Raw genomic sequence first — 13,051 nt, forward strand, 5'->3', positions numbered from 1 at the left:
AAAATACAATAAAGAATAAATTTCATTTTTAAAATTTCTAAATAAAAAAGTTTTTTCAACAATAATAAAAAAATATTAGAATTTTTTTAAATATTTTAAAATAACCTGCTGGATTAAATTATTAAGTAAGGAGATAATCTAGGTTGATTTAAATACCAAAATATAATGGGTTCTAGTAGAATTACATTAAATATCTAATTATTTTAATGATGTAATTAAAATAAGTAAATTAGTTTACTGTTTAATTTTTAATAAATTTTTTTGGATAATTTTAATCTTGAACTTTGTAAACAAGTATTTTCTAACTATTATTTGCTAAGTCATAGAAATTTATTTAAGAATAGTCTGCTTGCAGTCTTAGGAAAATTAAAAAATGTAATTAGAGAGCGCATTAAATTATTAGTAGAATTCGGATTATAATATTTAATGTACTTATTGTAAATATGGAAAGAATACCATGAAAATTGATGGCAAAAAAAATACTTACTTGAATTAGAGATATGTTATAATAAATTACTCGAATCAAATAATCAAAAATTAATAAATTAATGGGAAAATAGTTGAGAAAAAGGTTTATTGCAGAGTGATAGCAATGAATTGATTATATGCAAGATAAATAAATGAAAGGTAAATTATAGAAGAAAATGCTTTCGAGCTCTCTTAGTAAAACTTGCAAATTTAATATCAATTAGCCAGTCAGTCAGTACAACTAGTTATTTAGTATTAAGAAAATTTATTTTGTAAATAGATAGATCAACTTTAGGGCATTTGAAATACAATCCATGCAGAGTAAACCCATAAATGAAGTGATTAAAATATTCATATAGAATTTTTTTGTTTTAATAAAATAAAGCAAAATAGTTAGAAATATAGTTAGTTAGTTAATTTATTTACTTTTATTAACAAAAAAATTAATTAAGGTGCAAAAACAATATTTAATTAGGACAGGTAAGTTCTAATTCTCTCAAAAAAATGAAAGAAAGACTGCTGCCCATAAATAATTAAATAACCCCCACTTTTTTGTTTGTTTGTTTGCTTGTTTTATTTAGTTCATTATAAAATAAATAGTAATCAAGAACAAAAACTAAAATTTTGATATGATGAATAAAACAATCAAACAAAAAAAAGTAAAATCGATTGATTAAATGGAAATTAAAAATCAGGTAACTCGCTATAAAGTTTCTTAAGTGCTGATTAAAGAATTAGATTGGTTTTTGATATTTGTTTGTTTGTATGTAATGATCAATTATTTAATAAATACATGAATTAGTGAATAAGAGAATATATACATATGTATATATACTTATAAGCTTGTTTGTTTTTATGCTTATCTATCTATCATTTGAATTAATAGTATATTTTTAATTTAAACATTAAGAGAGATAATAAATAAATAAATTAATTGATTGGAGTGTCAGTCAAAACAATTTTAAAGAAGGTAAAAGGCCATATTGAAAATTATCGGCGCTAAAGTAGAAGTCGATTTAACGGAAGTCTAAAATCAAAAAGGAAATTACATTTAATAAGGGAGTATCTATACATTTATAATTGGCTACTTTGACAAAGCTCTAAAAAAAATATATCTAATTAGAATAATTAAGCAAAAAAAAATATTTATTAAATTTAAATGAATAACTTAGAAGGATTCCGCAATCATACTAATCTGAAAGATATACTTCAGGTGAAAATAAAACCTATGCATAGTTATATCTAAATTAATCAGCAAAGTGATATCGTTATGCCGGTCATGATTGATATCCGTACTCAAACTGAAAAGCCCCTTTCTAATTAACATATTTAGAATGATGATGACTTGACTAAAAGTTGTACACCTACTTCATCTCAAGCTTCTTGTAATATCGATATTGATAGGTAACCACTCGATTTGATTTTTGTTATTGATTTGTCCATATCGATGAGGGGCAAAAAGATGAATCAGTTGAAGAAAACTATCTGCAATCTTATAAATTTTCTTAACGAGAACGACAGAATGGCTCTCATCGGGTTTAACAACAGTGCTTAAAATTTATTTCCTCTTTCCCATCTTACTCAGCAAAACAAAAAGAAAGTTACTCAAATTTTAAATAGCATCCTCCCCATGGGTCTAACAAATATCACAGCGGGAATGATGGAGGCTATTAAGTAGTTAGAATCGTCTTTGATTAACATAAGTACAGTTGCTGAAACAGGTGAAGGTGAAGAAGATGAAAAAGATACTCATGCTCAAAAGGAAAAGCGCATGCAGTAAGAAATGTAAACTGAAGAGAATAAAGAAAAATACAAAGATCTACTCTCAAGAAGTGAGGTTATTAAACCTCAAAACGCTATCGATTATGATTTAAGTAATTCGTGTATAAACTTTGGTTAGAAAAAAGAAGAGCGTGTGAAGAGCATCTTTCTACTGAGCGATGGATTGGATGACAGATGCGATAAGAGTCTTGAAATGCTCAAAGTCAGAATTCAATCAGTTCCTATATAATTTAGCTTGAATACATTTGGTTATGGTGAGTAGCACGATGCTTATCTCATGAACGAAATTGCAAGTTACAAAGAAGGTAATTTCTACTACATAGAGGATATTGACAAAACTGATTTATATTTCGCTGACGCACTAGGCGGACTTTTCTCTGTAGTAGGTAATTAGCTCGAATTCGATTTTTCTTTGTGCAGCCAAGCTCTTCTTGAAAACATTACAATTTCTAAAGTGTATGGAGATATGTGGAACTAGACCAGTGGTGGTTTTAATAATGCTAATGAGCAATCATTTAGCAAATATAGTTCTAACTAAAGCAATAAGTATAGTTTTAGAAGTGAATCGCCTTCAAAAATCGCTAAAAGTATCTTAGATTAGGTAAATCACCGCAGTGAACAGCATTCTGCAGATTAGTTTATAACTAATATTAATAATAATCAAAATATTATTAATTAAAACTGTAATAGATTACAATCTGATAGTAATAACTCCTAAACATCCCACTTTGCTAATTAAAGCAGCTTTAATAAAAAATCAGTCAATTTAACAGCTGATTTCACTCCTGTTAACGCAATCGTTAAGAATCGCTCATTTAATCTAAATTAAATTTATTTCGGAGTATCTAAACAAATTTTGCTTGAAATAACTATTCCCTCCTAGTTGAATTTCCCTAACAATCTTTAATAAAGCGATTCTATAAACAATAATTTCGAAAATGATTCGCAAGGCACAAAAGAACAGTATGGATAATTTAAGAAATTTAGTGAATGCTTTAAAAATTAAGTTTTAGCAACAGGAAAACTAAAAGTTAAGGATTTACATGGATAAAATGTTGAGAAAACTGCTCACTTGGAAGTTATAATTTTGGAAGAAAATGAAGAATTAAATGAAGAAATCCACATGAGCAACGAAGATGTTGAAATTAATTACCTTAGAGTGCAATGCGCTCAGGCCTTGTAAGAGGCAATGAATTCCGCCCTAAAAAATGAATTTAATGAAAGTTAATCGATTATTAATAAAGCATTAGAATAGTTGTAGAAATCAAAGGTTTCAATCCAAAAAGCTCTTGCTAATCTCTAAAAAGATTTAGAAGAATGCTTAGAAGCTTTGAAGCAAAAAATATCTCTCCAGTAATCGTCAAATCCTAACTCTCAGTCCTAATTATCCTACAGCTCCTCCCACAGTACATAAGATTAAAAAGAATGCGAGTAAGAAAAAGCCCATAACATCCGCAGAGCTTTTCTCTGTAAAAGTAGAGCCTACATGGAATAAAAGAGTGTTATGATTAATCTTGACGAATATTAAAACAGCATTCAAAAGAACATCAAAAAATAAATAGAAATTCAAAACCAAAAGAAAGTCTTTTCTGCCGAAGAAGAGGAGAAAGAAAAAGAAACAGAAAAGCCCGTCAAAGCCAAAAAAATATTGATTCCTCTTCAAAGAAAAAAGTTCTCCAGCATGAACGTTGCTATGAACGAAATTTCATCAATTGATGAATAAAAATGATTTTATAATAAAAATAGTAAATACATAAATAAATAAACAAACAAATAAACTTCTTTCCATCTTTCTCTTACTTTCTTACATAAATAATTAAAACAATAACTTCTTCAAATTTACATTACTTTAATAATACCCAACTAATTAAATCAATCAATAAATAAATAACTTATTAAAAGAGACATAGAATATTTAACTGCTAGCTCAAGAAAAGTGAACTATTCTCTGCAAAATAATAAACTTACTTACATATATACCAACCTACCTACCTACATACCTACAAGCAAACAATCAATCAAACAAATAAATAAATAAATTTATATAAATATAACTTATAAATATATTTTTGCTTTTAGCATTTTATTAAGTAAATCATTTGATTACCAAAAACCAATAAATAAGTAAATAAATAAATAAATAAAATAAACCTTAAATAAATAACATTATGCTATTTATTTCTTTTGTTAATTAAAAACTAAATAACTAGTAAAACAATAGGAATATTGGACTTCTTTTTGGCAAAAATTTTAATTTATTGACCAAAAATAATTTAATTTTACAATAACTATGTCAAAAATGAAAGTTAAACGCAAATTATAAATTAAATTCAATAAACAAACAAATAAATAAATAAATATAATATATCTTTAAAGTATGTGTTATTAATTTAATTCTATTTTGAATATTTTATATTATTCCATATATACATACATATATTAATTAAATATTTAGACATTTTTAAACATTTGCTACCTTTTCTTTTAATTAAATTCATATCTATTTCATCGTAGCTAATAAAATACTTTTTAATCAGTCAAATTTGCAAAAATTACAAACCATCGAAAAATTAACATAATCAAATGACAAAAAATAGGTTCAAAGATTGAAATAATAGTTGATTTTCTAAAGATTTTTATAGGGTTTAAGCTGATTTAAAAAATAATATAGATTATTTAAATAAATTTAGAATAATATTTATCATTTAAATTTATTTATCTTTTGAAAAAGAAATAAATATTTTAGAGTATTAATTTGGTTATATTAAAATAAAAGGGAAAAGTGTTACTTTTTTATTTTGGTTTTCTATTTTGTGTAAAATCTAATGAGTGAGTTCTTGATTTAACTAATTTTTTTTTGATTTCTTATGAGATTTGTTAGTTTATTAAAAGATTCATTCCAAGTTAACCTAAATTTTTATCATTTTTCACAAATAAATTAATCATTTATTTATTCTCAAAAAATAGACTTTCTTAGATAAATTTATAATTTTGCTAATAACACGAAGATTAAATTCATATAAAATTAATCAAATTTCAATTTTATTAAAAATTTCAATTTTTTTAATGCAGTCACTCTATTTTCCTTTCCAAACATATTTTTTTTTTTGAATGATTAAGAAAACAAATTAAGTTTTAAGTGTTTTCTTAAATATCTTATGACTATTTTTGGTATTAATAGTTTTGATTAAAACTTTATTTCCGTATTTATTGTAAGGTTGATCTGTATTTAATAAAATTTTTTTGGAGATGTAAAAATATAATTCTCAAGTACTTGTTATTTATTAATGTAATCTGAATAAATTATCACGTAAAAAGATAATCTGATTAATTTGGAAATCATAAAAGGATGAAGGAAGTAAGGAGTGAATGATTGAAATAAATTTCTTTAGTAGAAAATATACACTAAAGATTAAGCGTTTTAATAAACATTTTGAATTACTCTCTTTTTATATAAATTATGCACAAAAATTGACTAGTTAATCCAAAAATTGTGGTTATGATTTATTTTTAATTAAAAACAATTTTTTCTAATATTTCTTTATCCTATTTTCTTTAAAGATCTTCTAGGATTTGAAAAATTTATCTATTAAAATTTTGAATTAAGTTAAAGAATAAAATTCGGATATATTTTTTTTATGCCTCCTTGAATCAAACAACTTTTTGTCTCTTTTTGCTATTTATTATGATGGTTTTATAAAGTAGATACATAAAAATAGAAAAAAAGTAAATTTAGCTTGAAATAAGATTATTTTTATTTAGACTTTATGCTTATTTTTTTTAACAAATGATTGTATTCTTTGTAATAAATGATAAGTCAGTAATATAGATTTATAAACACCAAAATAGCTATTTAATATAAATGGGAATTTGTATGAAAATCAAAAATTTTGTTAAATAAGCGATGAAAAAAACACCGTAAGATAGATAGATAGAATAATAAGGATAATTAATTAATTATTCAATGAAGATTTGTGAATTATTTTTTAATTTAATTTATTAAAAAAATATAATTCATTTTTCAATAAAAAAAAATTCAAACAAAAAAATAATAATCACAAAAACTTAATTAAGACTACATACATACTATTTAGTATTAAAAAAATTGTTTAGCTTTTTACAGTTGTTCTAAATAAATAAGCAAAAAAGCATTAATATAGCCAAATAGCAAAATAGTAGACTTAAGTAATTATTTTTAAAGCTCTCTCTAAAGCATAAAATACATTATATACTAAGACACTACTCATAATAAGGAATACTTTTGAATCTCATTTATAGCAGCCTGACGACTATTTTCTTATAAATTTATAAACAGCGAAGATGAATAAAAAATTTTCAATATTTGCATAACTTCTAGTTTTGGTTGGTCTATACTTCTTCGTTAATGAAGTCAAAAACAACTTTTAAAATGACATTAGCTACATATTGACTCGTGCTTTTATGCTAAATACATTGATAAGTGCTTTCTTATTCTTTTAAAAAAAATAAAGAGATTTTTTTTTCGATGATGATGACATTCTATTTTACAATATCCAAGGTTATAATTACTTTCATTTGTTTTGGCTTTTAAACATATTGCTTAACATCGCGATGATAGTCAACAACTTTTCTAGAAAACTGTTTGTTTTAACAGACTCTACTGAAGACTGGATTTATGTTTTCTCTATGTTCTTCTCTACTTACATACACTACAGCTTACACTACTAAGTTGTCAGCTTTACTTAAATGTTTTCACAAACTTCTACAGCCTGCATATTCCATTTCCTACATTACTCTAACTCATTTATCAGCTTTTTATCCTACTTAGTCATAAATTAGCTCTCTTACTCAGACAACTAATACAAATTACTTTAAAAGTTGCTCTTCTAGCTTGTTTTTTGTAAATTTTTCATTATTTTGAGTATGCCTCTGGCCGGCGACATTGGAAAAGTCTGCTACTCTGTAATGCTTTTACTAGAAATAAAAAGTTCACTCTAAGACATTGATAATAATTTAATTGATTAATCAAAGTAAAGCTAATAAAATAACTCGACTAATAACTCTCTATATAATAATAATAACACTTAAAAAACTTAATTTTTACTAATTTTGGCTGCAATTACCTTCTCAATCTTATGCTTCTCCATGTATAAAGTTTATAAAGCTTGGAAGTATCTTGAATTATACAACATTTTTTCTGACAGAAATTTAGGTCATAATCCTTAAAGACGAGCTGTTGATATTTCCAGTAACAATATTAGATAAAGAGCAAAATCTACAGATGGCTTGAACGAAGTTGAGCTACAAACTCTAAAAAAGACATAGTTTGAAGCCATCTAATTAGAGCCTAAGCAGAGTTAACCAAGCCAAACATGCTCTATCTGCTTTTTAGAAATCGAAAATAAAAGTTCTATATATGAATTGGAGTGTAAACACATGTTTCATTCTGAGTGTTTAGATACTTGGCTAAAAAATAAAAATAGCTGTCCAAACTGTAGGTCAAAAGTCATTTAAAGGAGTTAGCTAGTAATTTAAAGCTTGGAAGATTCTGATATTTCCATTTCAACCAATAGCAATACTAATAATAATGATTAGCTTTTCTAGCAAATTATGAGGTAAAACGGTGATTTGATTGACTAGCAAATTATCTAAATTGGCCACTCTGATATCCATAATCAAAACGAAAATTAAGAAGAAGGATAAATATACAACCCTTAACCCAGCATAGGTAACATAGTAGATGCAGATGAAGAAAATCATATTCATCACATTCCAAGAACATCAGATAATTTACAGTACTCTAGTTAGCAATATTTATAGGCCGCTCATTATTGATTAATTTATTTAATAATAAAGCATAATAATCAATGAATTTAATATAAACTTAAAACTAAAACCATGTATATCAATCGATCATTTAACAATCTTATAAAAAAAATATTTTCTTATTTTATCTATTTATTATTTAATATATTTTTGTATTTATTTTATTAATTTATATCTAAATTCATAAAATCATTCTTTCGTTACTCATTCTTTATTTTTGTTAAAATTGAATAAGAATATCTCATAAAAAAGAAAGATAAGATTGAAATAATTTGAATTTATTATTTTGCTTAAATATATCTTTAAAATTAAATGTATTAAGTAAGCATATAAATATTTTTGATTATTTTTATTAATGCTTTTTAATTTTGTTAGTGTAAACTGTAATTATGATTTGTAAAGCAATTAAATTCCAATTTATTAATAAAATAGTAGAAATATAGCTATTTCTCACTAGAAATCAATCGTTAAATTAAAATAAATGCACTCAGATCTAAGTAATGATTAGCTGTGAAAAGCTATTCAATTTTTAAAAGTCGTTTAATAAAATAATTTGAAAATGTTTTGCTCAATTAAGTAGCAAAAATATCTTTTTTCTGATAAAAGATATTTCGAAATATGTATTTTAGAACAAATAATTCAAATTTAATTTTAACATCAGAAATTATCAAAACATTACTTTGAGTTTAATTTTTAAATTTCATACTTGAATAGATAATATTTTGAAGTGTTTGTCACTTTTATTTATATTCTTTTATAAACAATTTTTGTTAACTTATTTTTTTATTCAAGAAATAGGTTAATAGTAAAACATATTAAAATATTGCTTTGTTTATTTATTTTTTATTTTTCTATCAATCTATTTATAAATTAATTTATAAATATAAATACTAATTTATCAAAATTGTTAAGAATTTAAAAATAAATCTAAAATTAAGTTTTAAATGTATTATTTTAACAATCCTAGTTTTTGTTAAATAAATTATATGCTTTTTTAAATTAATTTCACAAAAAATTAAATAGAATTATAAACATTTGTCTCAAAAATAATTATTTTATTTCAAAAAATGTTTAATTAAAAATTAAAATATTTGAAAATAAAATTGTTCAAAATAAATAATTGATTCAAATACATGTTAATTAAATACTGAAAAAAAATAGATTTAGCAGAATTTTTATAAAGTTAGATTAATAACTGATATTAAAAGATTAAACAATTAATTAATCCCTTATTTTAAGGATAAAATGTGTGATTTTCTAAAAAACTATTTTTCTTGATGATATCTTTTTATTTAAAAGTATCTTTTTGTTTGTTTTAAACAAACTCAAGCTCATAAACATCATTTTTTTTTGATAATTTTAACGAAATTATAATTTACATAAAAGTAATAGAAAAAATTTGGCATCAGTAGTTTAAAAGCGTTAGGAAACCTCATAAATAACTTAATTAATTTTTTACTATTAATTTTTCATATATATCGTTAATTGAAAGCAATTGAAAGCTCAAGATAAGATAAATACATAAACAAATATTTTAGTGTAATAAAAACATTAATAAATATTATTTATTGTACTGATACATCAATTTAATTACTAAAAATAGCTATATAAGAAATATAAACAAATATAAAAAATTTAAATAAAATAATGTAAATATAAGACAAAAAATAAAGTCCATCAAAATATTTATTAAAAATTTTTTTGAAAAAAAGTTTTGTTCCAGAATTAATTTTTTAAGGAATCAGATTGGTAAATCCCTCCTTATTTTAAGCACTACTTATTTCACTTTATATCCTTTTTCTATTACTAAAATATCCTAAATAAAATACTTTGATTCATTATAAAAATTTTAAAAAAGAAATAGGCATCTTTTTTTTAGCCTAAATATTTTTAGATGAAATTTCTTAACTAGATTTCTTGCTAAAGAGAATAATAAATTTCATAAGAATCTAAAGTAATTTATGACGAAATTTAACTTATAATAAGAAACTGTGATTAATTAAATGGTTCTACTTCTTAATCGAAACTTTTTTTAGGCAAATTAATCAACAATAACTAATTATAAGACATTATATATCAGTTTTTATATTAGATAGAGTTAAATTTACAACTAAAAAATGCAAACAAATGCTTTTAATTTAAAAAGCATATTTTGATAATTTTAAACTTATTAATTATCATAAAAAACTTACTTAACCATCACTAGAAAAGTAAAGAAAAGAAAATATACTTTTGTTTTATTGAAAACTAACAAAAATAAGCAAAAAACTTTTGTTATTTATTAAATAAAAAAATTAAGCATCAATCAATCAATAAACAGACAAACAAACAAACAAACATCTACTTATTTATACATAATAACAGCAGATAAGCACTTAGAAATAAACGAACAAAAACAAATAAAACAAAATGATGATTTGCTCAAAACTAGATTTATTTTCGTCTTAATTCACTTTTAACGTAGGAGGATAACACCATAAAAAGGGAACCCTTTTTGGATCATTTACTTCCATTTTAATTGTTATAGCAATGGTTTCTTACTCAATCTATTTATTTAGGTAATATGATCTGAATTAAATATAACCTAACTACAAATCCCAAAATTTTATTACAGAAGAAACAATAACAATTGATTTGAATTCAGACTTAATTGGATTTAGATTTGAACACAGTTTGAACAAGAGTATTGATATATTAGAAAAGGAGAATGGTAAAACTTATGTTGTATTTCTTGCTTATTTCTTAAATTAAGATGAGAATGAGAATACAATGATTCCGCTTGATATTATAAAGTGCTCAAGTAAAAATCTGAAAGGATATTATTGCTTAGATTTTACCAAAGTATCAGATATTGCACTCACTCTTAATTCTAATCAAGGTGTATTATCTTAAATCAAGATCTTTACTTATGGTTGTTTAGATATTGATGCATAAAAAAAATATGTTCCAGATAATTGCGCAAGCTAAGCAGAAATAGATTATATAATAAATGCAGTAGATGGAGGTATAAAATTTAGATTGTACACTTCTTAATTTAACACATAAACCAGAAAAATTTAAACTAATTATAGAACTTTCTTTATTTACACAATGTATAGTGCTTAAATACTTTCAACTTTTAAAGCCTAAAAGTAGGTTACTTCTGTGACCTAAGGAATGTTAATTCAAGATGTAGAGGCTTTTTCTTCTCCTTTAGAGTATGATTTGCAAAATCAGACTTTAAGCAGAAGCGATTGTATAGCATATGCAGGTGTTAGCTATTACAGCTAGGTAGCCTTCTTAGTTGATGAAATGTATTAAGAAATTTAAATTTAATATCCAACCCTGCCCTAAGTTCTAGCTCTTGTTAACGGTGTTTTTACTCTTTTAATGATTTCTGGAGTTCTGTGCAGAGCTATTTCAAAAAGATCAATAAAAAAAGATTTTATGATGCTTTTTTTGTAAAGTATTTATCCAGGCTCTTACCTAAAAATGCTAAAATCAATGAATTTACATCAAGGTATTAGCTAAACATTATAAAATAAAAATGTAGATTAAATAGAAGCTAGAAAAAAAGAAGTTAAAAAAGTAGAAAAAAAGTCTAGCTTGGATGAAATTGAAGAGAAAATAGAAGGCGAAACAAACAAAATACCATCTTTCTTTCAAAAATAAAAATTATTTGGATTTATGAGATAAGCTTCTAATTAAAAAGTAAATCATCATGGATCCTGCCAAAATTTGAACAATGTTTCTAATACGATGAGTAGTTCTCCTATAAAATAGAATGCAAAAAACAGTTTAATTGTTATGCAGCAAGAATAATTTTTGTTTGAGAAATCTAATAGAAAATCTTAAACTAATTTATTGGTGGAAAATTAATCCTTGCCAAATCAATTTTAAGATAATTAAGAATGTTTAAAGAAATCAGAGTCTAATATTTTATCTTTCTCTGATAAAGCACTTTCAGTTAATTCAATCTAAAAAATGTTCTCTAATATTAAACCTAATTAGACTAAAGAAATTAATACAGAAACTAATTAAAATAATTCCAATTAGTTATAAAAATTCAATTTAGTGAATAATTTTAATTTTTCAGAAAAAATTCGAAGAATAATTTTTGGATACAAGTAATTAAATTATTTTTTTATTAATTAAAAAATGAATGACTATTTTTGAATACTAAAAAGGTGTTGCAATAAAAAAGAATATTTAAAGTCAAAGGGAATCAATTAGTAAATGGTAAAACTAGTCGAAAATCAAGTGAATAAAGGACTTGACATATTATAGGTATATCAAGACATCATTTTATTGAAAAAAGCAATAATGATGATTTTAACAAAAGACTAGTTGGCTTCTTTGCAACTTATTGGTTGTTCATCTGATTATTTAAACTCCAATTTAAGTCATTGTGGCTGTTTATCTGTTGAAGGTATTTATTTAATTTGAATGTTATTTTAATTTTACTTTAAAAATTATTTTTATTCTTATAAAGATTAACAAAATTTAAGCTACTACGAGTAGCAGTTTTCTATATCCTAATCATCACAGCTACAGAATCAGCATATTTAGTAATTTTTATCAAGATGCTAAAATAATTAAAGTCTAAGTGAAATAGATTATAGAATATTTACATCTATATGTAAAGATTTTAATGAATGATTTAAAAATTAAAAGTAGTTATTAAATAAAAATACAAGTAAATAATAACAAATTATCAAAAATAATTTTACTAAAAATAATAAAAATTATTTTTTATTTCAAAGCACATTTTCACATTTGTCTATTTATGTATGTATGAATGAATGCATGTGTTGCTGAAAATAATTAAAAATTTACAAAAAAGAAAGTGAATATAAAGTATACATAAAATAATAAAATGTTAATAACCCTTATTTGCTAATAAATATACAGATTTAAATAGAATTTAGGGAAATGAAAAAAATTGAATTTTTTCTATTTAATAAAAGTAAATCATTTGTTTATTTTATGAATAATTAAATCTTTAAATATAAAGTAT

The 13,051-nt window shown here is 23.4% G+C and overlaps 3 protein-coding genes across 3 annotated transcripts; all 3 read left to right on the forward strand. All coding sequences in view use genetic code 6, as the record gives it.

The window, feature by feature from the left end:
* Positions 1-1,627: 1,627 nt before the first annotated feature.
* On the forward strand, positions 1,628-3,979 carry TTHERM_00632830 (Von willebrand factor type A domain protein; the record flags this gene model as incomplete). The annotated part of the gene is made up of 1 exon (XM_001010021.2): positions 1,628-3,979. The coding sequence occupies one exon, from the start codon at positions 1,628-1,630 to the stop codon at positions 3,977-3,979; it is 2,352 nt and encodes a 783-aa protein (XP_001010021.2).
* A 3,173-nt stretch (positions 3,980-7,152) lies between these two features.
* TTHERM_00632840 (zinc finger, C3HC4 type (RING finger) protein) lies at positions 7,153-8,064 on the forward strand (the record flags this gene model as incomplete). Its single annotated transcript, XM_001010022.2, has 1 exon — positions 7,153-8,064. The coding sequence occupies one exon, from the start codon at positions 7,153-7,155 to the stop codon at positions 8,062-8,064; it is 912 nt and encodes a 303-aa protein (XP_001010022.2).
* Positions 8,065-10,464: 2,400 nt separating this feature from the next.
* On the forward strand, positions 10,465-12,693 carry TTHERM_00632850 (AMP-binding enzyme family protein; the record flags this gene model as incomplete). Its single annotated transcript, XM_001010023.2, has 3 exons — positions 10,465-12,161; positions 12,222-12,463; positions 12,527-12,693. 3 exons carry the CDS (start codon positions 10,465-10,467, stop codon positions 12,691-12,693), a joined length of 2,106 nt encoding a protein of 701 aa, XP_001010023.2.
* Between the last annotated feature and the right edge of the window lie 358 nt (positions 12,694-13,051).

This window comes from Tetrahymena thermophila (genome assembly GCF_000189635.1).
Source record: "Tetrahymena thermophila SB210 genomic scaffold scf_8254764, whole genome shotgun sequence".
Taxonomy (NCBI): domain Eukaryota; phylum Ciliophora; class Oligohymenophorea; order Hymenostomatida; family Tetrahymenidae; genus Tetrahymena; species Tetrahymena thermophila.